At 37.6% G+C, this 24008-nt stretch overlaps 1 protein-coding gene and 1 pseudogene across 1 annotated transcript in view; one reads left to right on the top strand and one right to left on the bottom strand.

Annotated features, from left to right (window-relative positions):
• Positions 1 to 16920, top strand: part of HIVEP1 (HIVEP zinc finger 1) — a 157388-nt gene extending 140468 nt beyond the window's left edge. Inside the window, exons 7-8 of the mRNA XM_090269812.1 lie at positions 13123 to 13634; positions 15194 to 16920. Coding sequence (XP_090125938.1) covers positions 13123 to 13634; positions 15194 to 16369 — 1688 coding nt within the window. The 3' untranslated portion in view covers positions 16370 to 16920. The remainder of the gene's footprint in view (positions 1 to 13122; positions 13635 to 15193) is intronic.
• Positions 16921 to 19070: 2150 nt separating this feature from the next.
• On the bottom strand, positions 19071 to 19754 carry LOC150015426 (rho-related GTP-binding protein RhoN pseudogene; annotated as a pseudogene).
• Between the last annotated feature and the right edge of the window lie 4254 nt (positions 19755 to 24008).

Below are 24008 nucleotides of genomic sequence, written 5' to 3'. Positions count from 1 at the left end.
AGCTGTGAGGTTGGGGTGTGCTCAGACTTGCAGGGTTCACCACCAGCGGTGGGGATCAGGGAGGAGCAGTGATGGCCTAACTGGTTGCAGAAGGATCACTGAGTGTATCCCAGAAGAAAGGAAAGGAAGCTGTTTTATTCATACATTGCTTTATTTCAAAAGGTATCAATGAAAGGATAGGGTAAGGGAAGGCAGGCGTTTTGGACTGAGGGAGTTGTGTGAGCAAAAGTCTGGGGATTTGGCAAGAGAAACGGTGTTAAAGTGTGAAGGGTACAGGATGAGCACCCGGAACAGAGCGCGCCCTGGGGAGGTGTTTGGTGAGCAGGTCATCCTATCTGAGGGAGTTTTTGCATGGGAAGCATCATTCCACGTTTCACCTGTACTCATCCTCAGATAAAGTGGCTCTGCTGTGGCACTTTATACTTTTCTCGATGTTTGGACACTTGAGAACCATTTTCTCTTAGATATGATTTTTCTAGTATTTGTAATCTTGTAAACATTCAGTAATATACAGTGTTCCTTTTACTAAGAAAGTCTAAGTTTTTGGTATTACTTAAAGCCATTGCATTTTTTAGGCCCATATGTTTCTGATATTTAATCCAGATTATTTTCTCTAATGTTCTTGAAATGAGGAAACAAATGATAATTTGTGACCCTAGAATTTTTATTGCTGCAGTTTTTGCATTTTTCCCCTGCTTCTGTTTTATTTTGTAGTGGAAATCTAGACAGTAATGACTAGAAGAAGCATGATTTCATTAAGTTCCATCAGCAATAACAATAATAAATAACATCATAGAGAAAAAAATCTTATGGAAGGGTGTTTTTATAAACAAAGTACATCCCTCTTTCTCCACCAGATGGAGTTTACAAATCGGGTGGAAAGTCTGGTATGATTTTTCCCTTGTGTCATCCAGCTTGTGCATGTATGTATCATGGTGACTAATTTAGAAATCTCACTCTTCATTTATTAAATTAGGGGCATTATTTACTTTGGAATTAATTTCTACACTGGCCCAGCATCACCCTGGTATAGAGTTTTCTTCATAGAATAGACAGTCATAAAAGATAGACTTGATTTCTTTCTGTGTTAATATTTCTGTATATTTTAAAACATTGTCTTTATCAACTACATAAAGATGTTATGAAGATTAGCAGCATGTTATGAAGTGTTTGATTTTACTATCAATTTCATTTTCCAAGGGGAAAAAAATACAAATTATTTAGATATAAGTAATAGGTGAAGTAGCTTGACTTTAAAAATCTTAGAAGGGAAAGTAAATATTTTCAGGTATTACAGCTTTAAGTTTTGAAGTGTATACTAGTAGAACAAAGTTCTGAGGTTCACAGGCTGGTCCATTTCAAGTGATTTATATGCTGGGTTCTTGTCCCTGCTCCTCTTTGCCCAGTGGAGTTTCCTTCCTTTCTGGTCACATGGGGAAAGCTCACCATCTTAACATTCAGGTTCCTCTGAGACCTTAGCTGCCACATGGCATCCACAGTCCATATAGAAGTTCCTGCCTGACAGTGTATTCTCCATTTTCTTGGCCCAATAAATGAAAATAAGTGATAAAATTGCATTCTTCAATGTGCCTTTTGAAACATAACTTGCTGTTACACTTATCAAATGCTCTTGTGGCATCATGGGGTCATGATGTCATTTCTCATATTCTTAACCTAACACAAATCTGAAATTAAGCCCTCTTCACAGTATGCTTCCAGAAACCACAGTAGGATTCCATTTGTTGCATTACTACCATAAAAATTCAGGAAAATGCTAAGGTGCCACAACAGTTATCACAGTTTGCTTTCCAACTTGCATTCCGAAAGGTAGTGATTACAGTGGCTTTTCAAATGCCTTTCATTATGCCTCCACAACTGCACTTCTTAAGGGACAGGTGGTCTGGCTATGTGAGAAGGAAAAGTCTGAAATAACTAAGAAAAAAGCTATCAACAGACTCTCTTTTATCACCAAGGTTTTTTGTAAACAGTTGAAATTTATCCTTTAATTATGCTGGTAGATTACAGATGCCAACTAAATAATACAGTGATTAAAGAAAAATAGGCAGCCAAATTTAGGAGCCACTCATCTTTTAGAAAACCAGTATTGTAAAACATCAAGTCTTAAACAATAGGAAAATTTGTGACATTGTCTTCACTAGATACTGAGTAAAATTCCTACGTGGTTTTGGTAGACACACTTCACATTTCATATTTAAAAATGTAGAAGTAATTTTAATAGTGGAATTCTATAGTATCTTAATAAGAACTGTTAGATTTGCCACACTTTTATGAGTCACACATGCTTAGCCAACTAACTGGATATACAAGAACCTGCTACATATATTTGAATCTTGCTTATCTCAGACATCTGGGAAATGGGATAAACCTTTTCAAAGAAAAAAACAAACAAAATCACCAAGGTGTTATTTGGGAGACAGGATTCTTAATCTAGTCCCTACCTGACTTTACAGAACAGTACCCAGAAACCTAAGGACAGTGTTTTTAGGCTTATAGGACAAATTTTGGGCCTTGGTCATTTAATTGATCTTTTCTGTAGCACACATAATCATCACCAAGAAATTTCATCTCTGAGCTTTCATCTGTTCAACAAAATTTATTAATTGCTCGCTACAGTCCAAAGAGTATTGCTACAAAGTATTCCATCATAATATTTATTTTATGAACACCATTACCATTTGGTAATGTCTTGGTCAGCGTATGTCTTTGTGGGCAAAGGCTCAGTTTTTATGCTGTATTTGTTTTTAGTTATAACTCTATGTCTGCCTTATTTTTTTTCCACCAAAGGTTTACCCCAGATTTATTTCTTTTAAATTTTGCCTGGCATTATCTTCAATCTTTTGTTTTTCTAAGGATCGTAAACTCATTCTCTACTGTGCCAACCACAGGATACCCAGAATGCCATTCGTCAGCATAATGTTCAAGTTTCCTGGCTGATGAAGAGCGCTTATTAAAGGCCAATGCACAAATGGTGTGACAAAGGACCAAAGACTCAAAAGACCCTTTGTCTTTTTAATTCTTTACTACCCTTAGCAACAGAGGGTTCTGTGGCTACTTATTTTTTTCCTCTAGCAGATGAGTTTTTGTTCTAATTTTCAAATGGTTTAAATTTAGAGATGTTGGGAAATGTTTATTTTGAATTAAGTGGAAGGAATTATACATTTTTCTAAGCCATCCATTAAAGTTTGTACATTTGGCATTTAAAAGAACTTTCCATTTAGTTTAAAACTAGCAACTCAAGCTGTAATTATAGTATGTGCTTATGAAATGCTTCCAGCCCAGCTGCACATGCTCTGTATTCTTGCCATGCAAAATTACATAGTCTCAGGAATTTTTTCCTGTTTCTTGGGGAATTAGCAAATACTTGTACTTTTTCACTTTTTGTTTCAAAAATCATGTTTCTGGCTGTATGCTTTTCATGCCTTGATCCAAAGAATGTTTTTGTCAACAGAATGCTGGACTTCAATACTAGGAATATTAATATGTGCCCTCAATTGCCGAACTGAGAGAACTCCTTTCAAGAAAAATGTCCATTCACAGTATGAAACAATAATAGGCCTTAGGAGTTATAGTTAAAGTATTAATATCGTTAACAAATGACACATATATGATAGCCTGTGGTTTACTTTCTAAGGCAAGCAAACATTAAACTCTGATCCATTATTCTTAATGATGTCTTCATCTTTAAAAAATAAAGCGTTACTGCAGCAGTTGCATGCTTTTAAAAAATTATTTTCCTCAGGTTGATTTTGTTTTGTCTGGATTTCAAAGTAATATTTCTAGACATGGGAAAAACAAAAACAGACCAACTACAACAAAAGAATGTTGGGGGTGGGGGTGGGGTCAGAGTTTGGTGACCTCTTCTCAGTGGAGCCTGTCTTGAAGGGATTCCTGGTGCTGTCGCTGTGTATCCGACTTTTCCAGCAGGTGTCACTGTTTGGCAGCGATGGGAGGGCAGGGTGAGGTGCTGCAGTTCATGCTATTGATCTTAGATAGATATTTTGAAATACTTTTTGGAAATTGTTCTACATAAGTTTATCAAAACATTTACTTTTGTAAAACAATATCGCTGCATCACATACTTCTTTTTTCACCTCACGAATTTAAATCCACAAACAATAAAGGAATTCTGCACTTCTGTAACATTTTATTGAGTATTGGAAGAATTTATTTTTAATGAGTGGGGATTGTGTCTAGGAGGTCATAAATTAAATATAACTTTAAAGGGCCATTTATTTATGAATTTTTTAAACAAGTATATGGCTCCCTTATGTCTGCTCTAGAGTCCCTGGGGGTTACACAGGATAAGCCCCAGCTTTGTCTTCTTGGAGTGTTAAAGTCTATATTGTATGAGCCAAGGAAAGAACAATCGTAATATAATAGTGAAAAGTCAGTATATCTTATTGGATTAATGACAGGACTTCTTAAATGTATAAAAACCTGGTTCTAAATTCTAGCTTTGATTCCTTCAGTCCTATGTAAGTTTCTTAACTTCTTTAAGTTTGATTTCAACTCTGTCAGAGGGTGGTTGTTAGGTTTAAACGTGAAGTCGAGTATAGATGTTGGCAAACTTTTTCTGTAAAGGACCTGTTTATAAATATTTTAGGTCTTTGGGCCATACGTTCTCTGTTGTAACCACTAAACTTTGGTTGTGGTGTGAAAGCTGCCATAGACAACATGTAAACTAACGAGCCTGGGCATGTTCCAATAAAACTGTCTACAAGAGCGGCCAGTGAGCCACACATGTCCAGATATTGCATTTCATATGTTGTTCTATTCATAATCAACTAATTATATGAAGCTTTTAATGTCTACCTATAAACATTCAACTCATGAATATTTATAAGCTTGCTTATTGACTAACTCATTATTGACTTATTTTTAAATCATTCTACAGTTTAAAATATATTTGATTGTGGAATAGTTCGCACAGATTGAGGAGAGAGGCAAAGCTGGTTTTGAGTCTTATCTCTGACACTTGAGCTGTGGTCTTTACACTTCAAAACAATATACTGTGTTTTTAATTTTTGTTAATTATTGAGAAGAAGTCAAGTTCTTAATTATGTTTTAGTTATGATCAAATAGTATGGGTCTGTATGTACTACTAAGCCAGGTCCTCTTAGAGTAAAGATGGCTTGAGGTGGAATAGAGCCATGTGATCATCATATGTGCCATTGAATAAAAAATGCAAACATAGATACAAGATAACAGTTTTAGGTGGTAAAAATGTTAAACATGTAGATCTGTTAGGGTACATTTTGGAGAAATTTTCTATGCTTTTAAATTTACCAATGGAAATGTTGGGATTGGTTTCAAGAATTAATAGTTTCCTATTAAACAACAGGAAAGAAAAATTGCTTATCAGAAGGAGACTACATCAGTTTAAGAACAGCAGGGAAGTAGATACTGTGCAAGCTTATCTGAATGAGATAGCCTATTGGTGTCAGTAGAGTAAAACATAGGCGCTGGCGCACTGGCAAATAGGTTTTTTATGGTATTGTTCAAAAGGTTATTTCAGTCTTACAGAAAAGTTGCAAAACTAGCACAGAGAATCCCTGTTACACTCTTTGCCTAGTTTTCCATTATATTAGCATTCTTACATAACCATTGAATATTTGTCAACACTAAGAAGTTAACCTCAACTCAGCTTCCTAACTGAAGTACAGAACTTACTTGGATTTCCCCAGTTTTTCCACAGATATCTTTTTTCTGTCCCAGGATCTCATTCCAGGATCCTGTGTTGCACTTAGTTGTCATGGTTCTTTACTTAGGCTCCTCCGCTGTGTTCCTTCATCTTTCTTGCCCTTCATGACCTTAACACTTTCAGAGAGAGTACTCTCAGTTATTTTGCGAAATGTTTCTCAGTTTGGGTTTTTTGATATATGCTCATGATTGCATTGAGATTGTGCATCATTAGGAAAGTGTGATAGGGTGCTGTGCTTTCTTAGCACATATCAGGGGATATGTTAGGTCAATACATATTACTGGTCATGTGACTAAGGTGATGTCTGCCAGGACTCTGTTGTAAATTTACTTTTGTTGCTTTTATAAATATTAAATATTTTTAGGAGAAACTTTGAGACTATGCAGATATCCTGCTTATACATTGATGGATCTTGCCTGTGGTAACTTTTACTGTGGTGGTCTAAATTATTAACTGGAATTTTCTGTAAGGAAAAGTATCATCTCTCCATTTGTGCATTCATCCATTTATCCTTTTATATCAATATAGACTCAAGCCTGTGTATTTTATCCTTTGGGTTATACTTCAGTACTGTAATTACTTATTGCATAGCTCATGTTCTCATTGGCCATTGGGAGTTCTTTGAGATCTGTTCCTGTTCTATTTAAACATGGCCCCATTTTTTTAAACTGCTCTATATAAATGAGGACATAAGTCCATACTGACTGTTGCAGTTCTGCTCAGCAACACAGTGTTTATTCTAGCCGCCTCTGTGTCCTTCTTTTTCTTTCACCTACGATGAGAAACCTGATTCTCATCTACAATGGTTCACATACTTTTTCAACTCTATTATGTCAATAAACTAGTTTCAGAAATCCTAACCCACCTGTGAAAACATTTATAATTATAGTACAGTGTTTGTGTGTAGTTGTTTTTGTCTTTCGTCTTCACAGTATCTAGTCAGAACCCTTTTGCTAAGGACACCTAGGTCAGGGTCTTCTTTTACATCCCTTCAGTGTGATTATATGGGTCATCTGTACTTCTGTTAGAGTCATCTTTCTCAGCTTGCTTTTCATCTTAGTTTCCCTCCACAGCCTCATTGATTATGTTTTTATTATTTACATACAGTAACATTCTCTTTGTGGTGTATAGTTTTGTAGTTTTTGACATTTCCATGCAGAACAGTTCCTTTGCCCCCCAAAATTTCGCTGCCACTCCTTTATAGGAAACTGCTCCCCCACCTAACAACCCCTAGCAACCACTGATCTCCTTATAGTTTTGCCTTTCCCAGACTGTCATATAAAAGGAGTCATACAACAAGTAGCTTTGGGTGTCTGGCTTCTTAGCAAAATGCATGTAAGATTCATTCATGTTGTTGTGCAAGTCAGTAATTCATTCCTTTCTGTTGCTGAGAAGCATGCCATTGTATAGATGTGCCATCATCTGCTACCCACTGACCAGTTTAAAGACATCGGGTGGTTTCCAATCTTCGGCAGTGTAAGTTTCTGTTTCTCTAGGTCTTGATACTATGAGTGGAATCTCTGGGTTATATGGTTGCTGCACATTTAGTTTTGTAAGAAACTGTGAAACTGTTTTCCAAAGTGGCTATACCATCTACATTCCCATCAGCAATGTATGAGAGTCTAATTGTTCTTCAGCCTTACCAGTACATTAAAAAAAAACATTTTGATAGATATGTAGTGGTAATTCGTTGTGGTTTTAATTTCATTTCCCTCTTGACTGATGATGCTGAGCATCTATTATGCTGTTTTCCTTTCATGAGGCTGCTTTGGTGAAGTCTCTATTCAGAAATTTTGCCCATCTTTGAAAGAAGGTTATTTTCTTACTGTTGAATTTTGATAATTTTTTTCATATATTATGGATATAATCCCTTTGTCAGAATTGTGATTTGCACATGTTTGTCCCCGGTCTTTTGCTTGTCTTATTGTCTTTTGCAGTGTTTTCCTGAGAGCAAATTTTTTTAATATTAATAAAGCCCAGTTTATCAATTTTTTCTTGAATTGATTGTGCTTTTGGTGTCATATGTAAGAATAATTTGTTTAATCCAAGGTCACACAGATTTCTACCGTTTTTAACAAGTTGTATAGTTTTATATATTAGGTTGGCCAAAAATTTCATTTGTTTTTCTCTGTAACATGGCTCTAGTATTGTTGTCTTTAACTTCATTCAAAACAATTTTGTTGGATTGTATTGTGACAGTTATATCAGCATGCATTTTTTTTAAGAAGCTTATCAGAATTGGTGAATTTTTGTGTAGCCATTTTAATATTGAAAATAGAAGATAATGTGCACCATTTTTGGCATATTATGCTTTATTATTTCAAGAAAGGTAAAAACACAACTGAAACACAAAATAAGATTTGTACAGTGTATCGAGAAGGTGCTGTGACTGATAGAATGTATCAAAAGGGATTTGTGAAATTTTGTGCTATAGATGTCTTGCTAGACAGTGCTACACAGTTGGGTAGACCATTTAATGTTGATAGCCATCAAATCAAGACATTAATTGAAAGCAATCAGTGTTGTACCACATGGAAGATAGCTGACATACTCAAAATATCCAAATCAATAAAGTTATTGGTGAAAATGAGAAACGTGTCTTTTATTTTACAGAAAAAACTAAATGGACTTTTTGGCCAACCCAATATTACATTTAGGCCTATAATCTATTTGAGTTATTGCATTAGATGTAAGGTATGTATCAGTGTTCATTTTTTGGTATTTGGGTGTCCATTGGTTTTATCACTCACTATTTGCTGGAAGGATTATTATCTCTTCATGGAATTTGCTTTGTCAAAATTTAGCTCCCATATCTGTGTGGTTTTTAATCTCTGAACTCTTGTCTTCTGATCTATTGCACCTATATGACTATCTTCCAATACTGTACTGTCTTCAGTGTGAGTCCTTCAACTTTTCTCCTTCTTCAGAATTGTTTCAGCTATTTTAGTTTCTTTTCCATAGAAATTTTAGAATTAGGTTGTGAATATGTGCAAAATGCTCGTGAGATTTTTTGATGGGATTTTATCTGTAGATCAAAGTGAGGAGAAATGCTCTCTTACATCAATTACTTAGAGTGCATTGTTGAAGTCTTCAGCTGTGATTGTGTATTTATTACTTTTTTTTCAGTTTTAACCTCATTTATTTTGAGCTCTGGTTAGTTGCTACACATTTGGAATTATTACATTTTCATACAGTTAATCGCTTTATCATTAATAATATAATATCCCTATTCATGATAATATCCCTTGTTCTGAAGTCTACTTTGTCTGATATTAATATCGGTTTTCTTTTGCGCAGCTATATTTTAGTTAATGATTTAAGGTGTATCTTTCTCCGAACTTTACTTTCAACCTATTTATATTTTTTTATTTGAAGTGGATTTCTTGTACACATTTTATATATGGGACTTGCTTTTTTTATCTGTTCTCACAGTCTCTCTCTTTTAATTCATGTGTTAGACCAGCTATTTTCAACCTTTTTTATCTCATGGCACACTAAAAATCTGTGGCACGACAAAAAAATGTATTTTTGCCAATCTGACAAAAAGTAGGCATAATTTTGACCCATTCACACTGGATGGCTATTGTTTTATTGGCTATTGTTTTTTCTTAAATTTATTTTTATTTTAATTTGACAGTCTAAATGAAAAGAGGTCAGTGTCCCTGACTAAAGAATCAGGTATTGCATGTTTTAAAAATTGTTGCAGCACACTGGTTGAAAATCACTGTTAGACCATTCCTTTTAATGTTCATGTAGTTGGATTAGAACCTACCATTTTATCTGTCAGCTATTTTTTATTGTTTTCTTTTTATGCCTTAATTGAGCATTTTTTATTCTATTTTATCTTCTATATTGACTTGTTATTTATTCCTTTTAAAAGTTTTAGTGGCCTGCTTTCAAGTAATACTACATTGTTTTACATGTAGTGTAAAGACTTTATAAGGGTATGTTCACAATTTATTTTTATCAACTGTGCTGTTTTATTATCTTTTAAATTTGCATATATGCTATAAACACAGTATATTGTTACTATTTTGCTATGGAAATTCATTTAGCTTTTAGAGCAAGCATTTTAAATTTTTAAAAAACAATTTTACCTTGATTTATTCTATTTCTGATGCTCTTCATTTGTGTGTGTGTGTAGACCCAAGTTTCCATTTGCTACCATATTTTCTCTGCCTAAAGAGCTTTCTTGAACATTTATTGTCATGTAGGTCTGTTGGCAGTGAATCAATTCCCTGAGTATGTTTTTCTAGAAGAATGTCTGTATTTCCTTTCATCTTGGAAAATAATTTTCAATGGGATAGAATTCTGGGTTTGACAGTTTTCTGGTTACTGTGTTTTCCATTTGTAACATTTCATTTTATTCTTTTTTGTAATTTCCATCTCATCTGAAGTTCCCATTTGATATTGTATATTGTCCGCCTTTCCCATTAATGCTTTTAATATACTAATCATAATTATTTTAAATTCTCTGACAGTTGTAACATCTTTGTCATATTGACTGATTCTGACTGCTTTTTCTCTTCTGTGTTTTTTTTTTTTTTTTTCTCGCTGTATTATCCATTGTAAATCTTTTTGAAAGCTTGACATCTTCACAAGGTAGTACAGACTAATGTAAATAGTTTTTATGCCTGGTAATGGGCCTTTATAGTGTGGGAGTTTTTTTCTAGTTAGGAGTTGGACTGGGCTTGAGAGATTTCCTGTTGCTATGGTTACCCTTAGTGCACCAGAGGCTTCCAATTCCTGAAGAGATACCTTGTGTTTGCAGTGGAGGGTGAATTACAAGACCAATGCCTGTTCAGTTCCAGTTTTAGTTCTTCCCTCTGTATAGTGCCTCACAGAAGGTCCTCTACACATTCTTGTTCTGTTGCCTCTCTCCTAGCAGTATTTTGTTACCAGTCACTTAAAGCTCTTTAGCTTGGCAGTGGGGGGGTGGGGAGATTGTATGCCGTTGCTGTTCTGATCCAGCCTCAGTCTTACATGTACCACGTTCTTCAGTTTCTGGGCTGTGGCTCTCATTCTCCTCTCCGCCAGCTGTTGTGGTGGACTCAGTTGGTAATCTGTTCTTCCTCAAGGAGTAGGGTTGTATTTTTTCTTCAGTTCGTTTTCCTTTCCACCCTATAGTGAGTTTCCACCTATGTCCTAAGAACAACCATGTGCATTAGTTTTCCTCATGCAGGATAAGGTTTTTCTTATGTAGTGCAGAGAGAGGTTACGAATCCAGGTGGAATTCCTTGACCCTCCTGTGTGGCTGCTACTCCTCTTCTCCCAGCTCTGGACCACAGTGGACACTTAGTGCTCCCTTCTGTGGGCGCTTGGGTGGGTTTCATAGCATAGAGCCTGCAAGAGAGTGTAGCCCCAGAGGATATACGTACAGTCCTGCCAGCCCGCACTTTGCTGTAACCAGTCTTTCAGCTAATTAGCAGGCTCCTGTCACCCAGTTTCCTGTTGTGCCTACCCCGATGACATAAGCTGTGCCTTCCCTCTTCCTACAGGCACTGTCTCTGCTTAGAGTTTGGGTTAATGGATTATTGTTACAATGGATTTGGCAGGCTTTTAGCGGGCTGGTCTTTAATGAAGTCAGCCCCTTCTTGATTTCCCTGTTCTACCAGTTATCCAGTTTGATTTTATCTCCTACTTTCCCCTTTAAAATAAAAAGTCACTAAAAATATATCTGATTTGGCACTAATGCGGCAAATTCAAAACAAATTGGGATTGAATTTTCTAATTTTAGAATTTCAAACATAAAACAGAGTATAGGAAAGCTATTATTGAGGCAGGAGTCAGAACTTTTACCCAGAAATCACCCATTTCCAGCATACGCACCTGGTAGGACTCAATTAATCGGTACTATTTATTTATTATTTTACAACAAAACAGTAGAACCCTTAAAACAAAAAGCTTATGAAATCACATATTAAAGGAACCTAAATGTATGTATTTTATCTTTGAATATTTTAATTATAACACATGCTTGAGGTAGGCAACATGAAAAATAATCAACATAAAATTCTAGAATGTTCCATTCTAGAAATAAATACCTGCAATGTTGGTGTCGGTCCTCTGAAACTCTTCTAGAAGAACTTATCTTTGTAATATAGAAAAAGTGGTAAGATAAATTAATACGCAGACCATTGAGAAAGCCAGGAAATAAACCGACTGCCTATTTCTCTTACTTACATTTTCTTCTCATCAAAAACATACATGTAAACGCAGGAGGTATCAGAGCTAAGCTGAACATGGTCTGACATCTTCTTCACTACATCTTAGTGAGAAAGAAATGTGGTAGATGTTTTGCATTCTTTCCCAGTTTAACTTTTTAAAGTTTATTTTCTAAGGGAAAGAGCCTCTAATTTTGCAAGATGTTGAGTAGGTAAAGTTTATGAGCTTATGAGAAGTTTGAGACTTCCCTGGACCATCTTGAATATTTCTTGATAGACACAGTCTCACATGAGATTTGAAGCTGATATAAATGAGTTAGTTAATGTTCCCTGTCCTTTGAGGGAGTGGGTTAAATCATCACAGCAAATAAGAAGAAGAAGAAGATGGGAAAATTTAGCACCTGAGTGAAAAGAAACAAAGTAGAAGAAGACTTAAATATAAGAGACTGCTGCTACTCAGAGGACAGTGCAGACATGTCTAAAATACTGTTCAAATGTTAAGGAAAATTATTTTGCTTATAAATATGAAATGTCACTAGGTTTTAAAAAAAATTTGTTCAATGAAAGGGAAATACAAAGAAGTAGATACAGAAAAAGAACTCATGAAAATAATTACATTGAAATCTGTTAAACTTTTTAATATAGTTCTATCTTCTTGGACAGATTTTACGAGTATAACATTTGAGGCTTTTATTTCTTATTTTTTTATGTCCACCCTCTGCCTGTCTATTCTTTCGTGGCTCATTCCATATTCTGCATCCACAACAAAGTCTCCCCTGGCCCTCTCTCCCTCTGTCAGTGCCTCACTTCTGTGATTCCTGCTGGACTGATTGACTCGTTCTTCCCCATGTCATTCTCTTCCACTAAATTGTAGGCTTTCTGTGGGTGGAGTCCTTATCTTTTATATTCCTCACAATATCGCTAAGCTTTAAAAAAAAACACAAAAGATTGCATTTGTCGCCCTGGGTGCTGTGGCTCAGTGGATTGAGCGTTGGCCTGAGAGCCAAGTGTTGCTGGTTCGATTCTCAGTCGGGGCACATGACTAGGTTGCATGTCAGGTCCCCAGTTTGGGGCGCGAGTGAGAGGCAACCACACAGTGATGTTTCTCTCCCTCTCTTTCTCCTTTCCCCTCTCTCTAAAAATAAAAAATAAATAAATAAATTATTTTTTTTAAAAGATTGCATTTGTTCAGTGGCAAAACATTGTATAACATACCCTCTTGGTTGTTTTTATTAGATGATAGACAAAGATTCAGTTTTGAGCGGCCGGGGTACGATCCTGAAGAATCTGATGGCCCAGAGGAGGACGATAATGAAAACGAAGATGATGATGAAGACAGCCAGGCTGAATCAGTTCTGTCGGCAGCTCCCTCCGTTACAGCCAGCCCTCAACACCTTCCTTCTAGAAGTAGCCTTCAGGACTCTGCAAGTGCTGACGAGGACATCAGAATTACTGATTGCTTTTCCGGGGTACACACAGACCCAATGGACATTCTGCCTAGAGCGTTGCCCACCAAGATGACCGTACTTAGCACAGTGCAGTCAGACTGCAGTCAGAAGGCAGAGTCCCCGGTGAGGACCCGGCAGCATGCTGCAAAAGACGAAGCTGAGACAACTGTTCCTGTAGATTCTACTAGGTCACCTGAAACTGTATGCAGGTCTCCTTGTCATCAAATGTCTGTAGACTACCCTGAATCAGAAGAAATTCTGAGAACTTCTGTGGCAGGAAAGGCTATTGCTTTAACACAGGTAAATGGTTTGTTGTTGTCCTTTTGTTTAACCTATTAAATATGGGGAGCCTAATGGCTTAAGAAAATAATGCACTTTATTTATTTATTTATGGCTAAATCAGTTTGTTTAAGGTTTTTTGCTTTGTTTTTTTTAAGGGCAAAGGATATTTATTTCCTTCAGATTCTTGTTAGGTATTGTATTATAAATCTGAAAGAACCAAATGTATCTTTTAACATATACTCGTTTATTATTTGCTTTTTTTATTTTTCATCATGAAATGAAAAATATGTATATGACTATTGAGAACATGAATCTTGGACTCATTTATCCCATGCCTACTCCAAGTTGTTTTTCCACTGGCATTGATTAATATGATGGATTTGCACTAGATTATCCAAATAGTTTGCACTTTGTCTCTGTTGGCAAACCAGCTACTGGTTTCTTGTGATCCAAAAAACGTATCAAGAAGTTCACTTTGCCTGAATGATCAAATTGCTCTGACAGGTTGGGAAAACTTCCAGCCCAAGCACTAGCTTAAGGCCAGACATAGACCTCAGAAAGTCACCCTTAGGGCATTGTGAAGGATTCCGTGCTTTTATGCCTGGTGACTGGTGAGGAATATTTAATTCTGTGAGGAATACATTGTTCTGTCATTGACAGTTCTCTGTCCTCTAGTATGTATTGACAATTACACTAGGATTTAATTCTTAATGTGGCAGATTTCAGCTTACTAGGTAACACTGGAGAAAAATAAAAAGACAATGAAAGCTTGGATTTCTTCAGACTACCCTAAATTAATATAATTAAATCATACTAACATTTAAATTAAACTATATTAATATTTAGATTGAAGTATTTTGTAAATTAGCATAGCTCTATAATACAGATATCAAGAAAAAGCTAATATTTAAATGATAATCTTGGGTAGACAAAAGGATAGTCAGGACTTATTACTAATAACATTTCATTACTTTCATATTGGCTGCCTATACTTTAAGCTTCTCTGTCCCAAAATCTCTCACACACCTGCCAGTGCCTAGAAATCTGGTTTTCAGTAGACATTTCATAAACTTATAAATGGATGAAAAACTGAACATATGAACAATTTCAGACCTTTTATTAATGACAACTCTTTATTTCATAAATGAATGATTTTCCAGTTTATTTTTTTCTGAGTTGATACTTATTGCCAACTAATATCTCAATTTCTCAATGATTCCTGATCTTTAAAATAGTGTGGTGCCAGCAATAAAAACAACAACAAAAGCTGAATATAATTATGGCCACATCCCAGAGTTAATTTCAGTATAAATGAGATAATATCCAGGAAATTTGAGAAATGCAAAGTACTACACAAAAATGTGCTGCTGTTATTTGTACTAGGAAATAAAAGAGTAAAAGTACAATACAGTTTTTCTATTGGAAATTTATTTTTTTAATCAAAATAGAATTTTTAGCCAACTCATACTTTCACAAAATAAAATATGCCTTCTTTTACCCCACAAGGAAGAATAGCATGTTAGCTCAATGACTAAGAAAGCTCTGACCCGAAAGGATTCTTCTCTCTTGTCTTTTAGGACACATCTTTCATGAGACTTCCTCCTGCAGCTGAGCGCAGTCCTCACACAACAACAACGATTTCCTCAGTGGCCTCACCACAGCCTGACACACAGGCGCAGAAGCAACAGATCACTCTCCCGCCGATTCCAGGCCTGCCTTCTCCCCAGACTCATTTGTTTAGTCACCTTCCTCTGCATTCCCAACAACAATCAAGGACACCTTATAATATGGTTCCAGTTGGGGGAATCCATGTGGTACCTGCTGGCCTCACATATTCTACATTTGTACCCATTCAGGCTGGGCCAATGCAACTTACGATTCCTGCTGTAAATGTAATTCACAGAACTGTGGGCACTCCTGGAGATACGATCACAGAAGTCTCTGGCACTACAAATCCTGCGGGAGTGGCTGAATTAAGCAGTGTTGTGCCATGTATTCCCATTGGCCAAATCCATGTGCCGGGCCTTCAGAACCTCAGCGCACCAGGCTTGCAGTCACTTCCGTCCCTGAGCATGGAAACCGTCAATATCTTAGGCCTCGCCAACACAAACGTTGCCCCACAGGTACATCCACCAGGGCTGGCTCTCAATGCTGTCGGACTGCAGGTGTTGACTGCAAACCCTCCATCACAGGGCAGTAGCACCCCTCAGGCACACATCCCCGGCCTCCAGATCTTGAACATCGCATTGCCTACTTTAATTCCCTCAGTTAGTCAAGTAACCATGGATGCACCGGGAGCTCCCGAAACACCAGCTTCCCAAAACGGAGCACGTGAGGCGCACCCCAAGCCAACTTCTGTAGCCAGTGGGAATCAGGACAGCAGGACCACGTCTCCTCAGGGGTCACCTCAAGTCCAGCGGGAAAATGCAAAAAACGTGATAGATCCACCTGCCTCTACAAGAGACCATGCACGGCTTGATGGCTCTAGTAAAATGGACACAGGGAAGGCTGCCTCAGTCAATCATGTGAAGCCCAAGCATGAACTCCCTTCAGTTCAGAGCAAACCAGCATCCAGGTCAGAGTCTCTGCTGAAGGCACATTCTAAAGATTTCCCAGAGCTGTCAGGTCAGCCGGCTTTCTCTCCAGACAGACAGGTGCCCAGGCCCAAGGTCCTGCCCCGCAGGCAGGCCGCTGCACAATTCAGTGACGTGAGCAGTGACGATGACGAAGACAGGCTTGTGATAGCAACCTAGTGGCTTTTTCTGTTGGGGCTTTGTTTTTGTTTTTTTGATTTGTTTTTTATATAACACTTAAAGGTTTCTTTGAAAACTTTCCTTCCCTTAAAGCACATTTTTCTGACATAAACTCATGACTAATCTTTGTGCAATCATGAATTTTTGACCAATAATTGTTGTTTTGTGTCAGCTCCAGCCATTTTTGTACATGTTGTATAGACAATTGTGCCTTTTAGGAGTTTTATGTTTAGAAACTGTACAGATTGTTTAATATCTATATATATAAAATATATATTATATATATGAAAACCAGGTAGTTATTTGTGTTTAGTAAGAAAAACTTGTCAAATAAATCAACTGATTAAATTATATGTTGCACTGTTAAGTATAAATTTTTATGGCTGTGGGGCAGAGTGTCTGTGTATAAATTAGTACGTAAACTCCATATTTATTGTATTCATATTAGTCTTTGAAAGTGGGTCTGTCCTTCTGTGTAAGACAGTAACTTTACACTTCAGACAGGTTTTCTGTTATGAAATGTTTCAGTAAAATATTGTTTACTGACTTTACATTGCTGTGGTTGTGGCTTCTTTATTATCATCTAGGCATCAGTCATCTGCATCCAGAAAATAGTCCTAGGCTACATTCTTTCCACACTCACCTCCACCCTTGTTTTTGAGAAATGGGGAGAGAGAGGGCATTCATAGTGTTACCACCATGTGAAACTCACCAAAATCCAGACAGCTGAGAGACCTATTTTTCTTATTTGTGATGAGTAATTCAGTAACTATTAACTTATTAGAAGATTTGGTATTTTAATACTTAAGTATTTATAGCATATAGCCTGAAATGGACAAAGTTCCTAATTATTGGTATGATGATTTCTGATAAATGTACAATAAGTTACAAAACTTCTAAATTACTTAAATGACTAGTAATGATCCTTCCTGTCTCAAGAGGCTTAAATATCCTTACTCATTCAGAAAAATTGGGCAGGGAACCCACAATTACCACTGCAGGGATTTTGCATTATTACCTAAGCATTATAGTGCTAGGTTTGTGGGAAAATATTTTAATGTTGGAATTTGAATATTTAGCACATCATTAAATCAATGTACTCATATTTTTAAAAGCATGCTTCATGGAAATTTCAGGAATAGGAAGTTGGTGAAACAAGAGCATGGGACCCAGCAATTCCACTTCTGGGAATATAGTCAAAAAGAAACCCAAAACACTAATCCATAAGAATATATGCATCCCTATGTTCATTGCAGCATTATTTGCTATAGCCAAGATATGGAAGCAACCTAAGTGTCCATTAATAGATGAGTGGATAAAAGTATTATAGTACATATATATAATGGAATATTACTCGAGCATTAAAAATGAAATCTTAACCATTTTTGAGAGTGTGGATTTATCTAGAGCAACGATTTTCAGCCAGTAATTAGTTTTCATTGCATAGCACACAAACTAATTACTAAAATTCTGCAGTACACCAAAAATTATATTTTTTGCCAGTCTGACAAAAACTTGGTGTAATTTTGATTCATTCACACTGAATGAGTATTATTGTGTTGTCTGTTGTCATTTTTTAATTTGACAATCTAAGGGAAAAGAGGCCATTCCCCCTACTAAATAGTCAGGTGTTACATGTTTAAAAAATAACTTTTGTTCCCATAGACATGGGCTTTATTGCAGACAGGTGGGGAAAAAGGGAGGAGCAAGAACTGGTGGGTATATGAGGAGAGGGGTTCTCAACTTTTTAATTTAGTGCATGTTGCCTGGAGGTCAAGATGAGTGAGAACATCTGTATAAGTGAGAGGAGAGGAAAAGGGAAGGTCATGGAATGGATACTTTCCTTAGGGAAGGAAGCCAGGGCCAGGATATGGGGACTGGGAGCTGAGAGGGAAGGTACCTTCCACTCACTCTGACTCAGCCAAGGTCACACGGCTTGATGCCAGCTTCCCCAACTACCCTGCCCCATCCCAGCTTCTGGCCCAGATGCCTGCCCTACTAGCTCCCTCAAAGTCTTGTGGAAACATTAGGTAGGAACTTGGGATGAGCTGCCAGAGGGTAAATAAAGTAGGGCCCCCACCATTACAGCCTAACAAAGGAAACAGGAGGCTAGAAACAAAAGGGAGACGTGTCACCAATTAACTCCGCAGTCCTGAACCCAGTTCGACAAGATTGCCAGGTGTTTCCAACGTCACAAGCAGAGATAGCACAGGGGGAGGGGAGTCCTTGAGATTGTTAGGAAAGGGAGCCTCTGTAACAACTTCACTAACTAGACAGAAAGCCTTTACTAAGTAATACTATTATGTCCAAGGTCTAGAAGGGGGAGGTGGAGGGGTACCTAGAAGCTAAGGTATATAACCCCTGAACCGCTCAGATTAGCGGAGGGCCCACTTGTAGCTTTTTGCTCGTGTTTCATAAATGAACATCTCATTTGTATTAAAAGTGTTTGTCTCTTGCTAGCAAGACAAAAATCAAGGCAGGCGGGAGCCCGCTGACTGGGGTCTCCGCCGGTAACAGAGGCAGGCGCTGAGGATGTGAGGTATGGTGGCACCCGCTGCCTCTGGGTCCTTTGCCTAGGAAAATTGCTCACTCAGCCTGCCCTGAAGTGTTAGCTAGAGTCAGAAGGTCAGGAAGCCAGAGTGCAGGCAGGGGAACAATTTCAACCTTCACCACCCTTCTGACACTGCCCTTCTCAATTTCCTCACATGAGGTTGCAACTCTTGGCTGACAACTTGTGTCTCTCACCTTCTTTCCTGTTCCCCCAATCTGACTGTCCTGCTAGCTCAGCGGATCGTTGCAGTTCCTGGTGTGAGTCAGAACAGCACAGCTGCTGATGGCGATGGCCAAGGGAGGCCACTGTGCCACGTGGAAGGCATCCCTGACGCTGCTGCGCTCAGAGGACAGGGAGGAGCACTCACATATGACATGCCCCCACCTGCTTGGCCAGCACAGTGCACTGCTCCTGTGTATCAGGGATAAGCTGCTGCTTGGACAGCTCCCTCAATGTGGCCAGGTCATTCACATGTCCAGTTTACAGCCAACCAGCACAACCTTGGCATTGGGACAAAACTTCTGGGTCCTCCTTTGCAACTTCTTGAGGATACTGTCCAGTGTTTCTTGTTGGCCAGTGTGGAAGTAGATGAACACAGTGTCTGAATCAGGACAGGACAGGGGCCGCACTTTATCATAGTAAGAGGAACCTGAAGTGTCCCACATGTTGAGGTCAAGACTCTGCTTGTCTATTTCAAAGTTCATGGTGAAGTTCTCGAAACATGGTGGGCACATAACTCGCAGGGTAGGCATTCTTGGCAAACGGCTGCAGCGCCTTGCTGCAGGGCACGTCCCCGACCACCAAGATCTTGCAGCAGCCGCTGTGCCCCTCCATGGTCCTGGCTAAGTGCTTCCTTCCTGCTCACCTTCTGGGCACCACTGCCTCCTCTCCTGCCGCTCACAGCAGCATCTCACATCAGGACTGGATGCTCCCTTTGCCCCGCTCCCCTCTCCCCCCACAAACCTTTAGAAATTCTTAGGACACACTGGTTGAAAATCACTGAACTAAGGGGTAATATGCAAACTGAAATAAGTCAGACAGAAAGACAAACACCATATGATTTCACTTATATGTGGAATTTAAAGAGCAAAATAAACAAAACTAAGATACAGAGAGCAGACTGATATTGTCAGAAGAGAGCAGGATTGAGGACTGGGTGAAAAAGGTGAAGGGATTAAGAAGTGCAAATTGGTCATTACAAAATAGTCATGAGGATATAAAGTAAAGCATGGAGAATACTGTCAATATTATAATCACTATGGTGCCAGGTGGATACTGAAAATATCAGGGGAAACCCTTGGAAAAGTATACGACTTTCTAATCACTATGCTGTACACATGAAACTAATTTAAAATAATATCAAATGTAAACTAACAAAAATAAAATTAATTTTAAAATAATAAATACTATTTTTTAAAAAGATGAAAAAAAGACAGAAGGAGAGTGCATGGGGAAGTATTCTGAGGAGTTTGGAAACCAGCTATTAGCCAGTCCCTCATTCATGTCTATGATTTCGGGAAAGACACCACCTTGCCATCCCAGCCCATGTATCACAGTCTAAATTATGATCTCTAGGATGTGCCTCAGCACCAGCAGGCTATGATGGATCTGATCGTTCCCATACATGCTTTAACTTACATTTACACTTTCCCACAGATTAAGTAACAAGATTCTCAAAAAATAAAAATATTCCAAGATAGATTTTGAAGAGAATTCTGAAAACTTCTATTGTAGACATTGCATTGCTTTATCAGTACAGTTGTTGAAACTGAGGTCTATTATCTGTCAGATTTCTCAAAATTAATGTTTCTACTTTGTGTCATGCCTTTATATTATACATTTATGGCCTAGAATTTGAAAGCAGTATAATAAGCATATTCTTATTCCATAGTCGTCTTTTAAATATATATGACTTCTAATTTAAAAGTAATGCTCAGAATTTCAGCACTGAGATTTTTCTAGTTTCTACAGATAAAATTTTCTTAACTTGCAGAATTCCTACATTTAAGTGAATACTAAATATTGTGATATACTTGGATGCCTCCTTGAAATTTTCATAATGCTGTGATGTGCCGTATGATTTTCTTGTACTCTTGAATTTTAAAGATTCATTTCATTATACATACACTTTTCATATTATTGACTTTAGTGCTTTATGTTGTTTTCAAATATTTTGCTAACATTTGAAATACACAGCTAAATAAGAAACATTACCAAAGTCTGTGACATTTTATTTTGAAATAGTTACATGACCAAAATATAAGAAAATAATTTTGAATTGTTTTTCCAAAGTTGTCTTTTCCCAAGGAGCACTATTCTCCACCATAAACCACATAAATAATGTAACTTGTAGAGCTGGGGAGACTACATTTGACTTTTATTCTGCTGTCCTGTCATGAATGGGAGGTAGAGTGCAATGCTATAGCAAATCTCTTTGATAAGTTTTTAGCAAAACAGGTAAAAAGCATATGTGAAACAATTTCAGTATCTTCTTGTATGAATTCACTGCAAAGTCACCATCAGAAATGTTGGAAGTAGTTCAAGAACCAAAGTCATTTTTCTAGTGTTCAAATATTAGTGTCTGTTTTATGAACATTTGTTGTAAATTAGCATGAATGGCACTCAAGCAAGTAACTTATTTTCAATCCCTAAACTTCAGGCTGCAGTGATAATTATTTCTCTCAGAATGATAATTAACTGATCAGCATAGGTATCTTATTTCTCTTTATTTCATAATACAAATATGATTTTTCTTTTACATGAGCAGTATAACACTTTTTTAAATAGTTTGTCTCTAATACAAATTTTCAATGATGGGGCTTAACAAGAATTATGGAATATAATCATTTATTTTGTTAGAAAACTGTTAAGGTAGTTAATACTTCCTTCTTGATGCATGTTCCAGTCAAAATATAACATCAATGCTCTTCTTAACTTTTCCTTTTTTAACATTACATTTTAAAGTATATTTTATTAATTATGCTATTACAGTTGTCTTAATTGTTTTTCCTTTGCCCTCTTCTGCCTGGTACCCCACCCTTCCCTCCAGCGATCCCTCCCTCCTTAGTTCAGGTCCATGGGTCTTGCATATAAGTTCTTCGGCTTCACCTTTTTCTATACTATTCTTAATATACCCCTATTTTGTTGCTACCAGTTACAGATATGCTTTTTGATCCCTGTACCATTTCCCCATTTCTTCCCCTTCATCCTCCCAGCTGATAACCCTCTATGTGATCTCTGTATCTACAGTTCTGTTCCTGTTCTAGTTGTTTGCTTAATTTGTTTTTGTTTTTTTAGATTCATTCATTGATCATTGTGAGTTTGTTGTCATTTCACTGTTCATAGTTTTGATCTTCTTTTTTTTAATATGTCCCTTTAACATTTCATATAATAATGGCTTGATGATGGTGAACTCCTTTAGCTTTACCTGGTCTGGGAAAAAATTTATCTGCCCTTCCATTCTAAAGGATAGCTTTGCTGGATAGAGTAATCTTGGTTGTAGGCCCCTGCTTTTCATCACTTTGAATACTTCTTGCTAGTCCCTTCTTGCCTGCAAAGTTTATTTTGAGAAGTCAGCTGACAGTGTTTTGGGAACTGCTTTGTGGGTAACTCTGCTTTTCTCTTGTTGCTTTTCAGATTCTCTCTTTAGTTGAACCTTTGACATTTTAATTATAATGTGTCTTGGTGTGGTCCTCTTTGGGTCTAGCTTGTTTGGGACTCTCTGTGCTTCCTGGGCTTGTGTGTCTCTTTCCTTCACCAAATTTGGGAAGTTTTCCTTCATTTTTTAATTTAAGCTTTCAATTTCTTGCTCTTTCTTTTCTCCTTCTGGCATCCCTATGGTTCATATGTTGGCAAGTTTAAAGTTGTCCCAGAGGTTTCTAAGCCTCTTCTGATTTATTTTTCAATTATTGTTTCCTCCTTCTGTACTGGTTGACTGTTTATTTCTTCCTTTTGTTCCAAATTATTGATTTGAACCCTGCTTCCTTCCATTCACAATTCGTTTTGTGTGTATTTTTTTTCATTTCACCTAGCATAGCCTTCACTTCTTCCCTTATGCATTTTCTGTACTCAATCATGTCTGTCAAGTTTGTGAGCATTGTTATCACCAGTGTTTTGAATTCTACATCTGTTAGGTTGGCTATTGTCGCTTAGTTCTCCCACTGGAGACTTGATCTGCTCTCTCCTTTGGGCCATACTTCTCTGTCTCCTCAACTTGACAGCCTCCTATGTTTGCTTCTGTGTCTTAGGTAGAGCTGTCATTCCTGTTATGTTGTAAGGGGAAGAGCCTTAGGTATTCATCAGTGCAGGGTGACCTGTTTCACCACTTTGTGGTACTGTATGTGGGGGAGGGGTCTGAGAGAGAACAATGCCGCTTGCTCAGCACTCCTCACTCTTTTTCCAGTCACTTCACCTGCTTCATTTATGTGAGTGGAGCCCCTCTAGCTATTGTCCTGGTGATGGTTCCCAAAGTGGCTGGGTTTGTGGACATTCTAGGATCATGGGGGTCCTCTAAATGGACTCTCCTGAGAGACAGGCAGTTTCTTCTGCCACTTCAACCTCCACTGGTTTTCTCAGCCAGAAGCAATGAGGTTTTATTTTGCCAGTGCTGGAACCATGAGCTGCTCAGTCTAGCCTGGGACTGGGACTGCTTCCCAGGTGTCCCTCCTCCTTTTATAATGTGTGACTGCTCTTTCTGATGGCCAGCCGCAGCCACTGCCTTGTTGCCACCGCCACCACTGCACAGCGCCCTCTCCACCCCAGTTCTCTGTCTCCACCCCTCCTACCTGTCTGGATGAGTATTGCTTCTTTATATCTTTGTTTGTTAGACTTCTATGTGGTTCAATTTTACTAGTAGTTCTGGTTGTTTTTTGTTTTAAGGTAGATTTAATCCTTATGGTTGTGGAAGGAGGTGAAGCATGTCTAGCTATGCAACCATCTTGTCTGGAAGTCCTTAATATTACATTTTGAGACCAAATTTAAGCAAAACCAAAAAAGGGACTTTCATTAGAATAATGTTGTTTTAAAAAGCAATCCATAAATTCTAAACTCAGGATATTAATTGCACCTATAATGAGAATCTTCTCCCAA

The sequence above is a fragment of the Furipterus horrens genome, unplaced genomic scaffold (assembly GCF_987537825.1).
Source record: "Furipterus horrens unplaced genomic scaffold, mFurHor1.1.pri manual_scaffold_3, whole genome shotgun sequence".
In the NCBI taxonomy this organism is placed as follows: Eukaryota; Metazoa; Chordata; class Mammalia; order Chiroptera; family Furipteridae; genus Furipterus; species Furipterus horrens.
The sequence above is the reverse complement of the archived record's forward strand: the minus strand, read 5'-3'. Positions and strand labels throughout refer to the sequence as shown.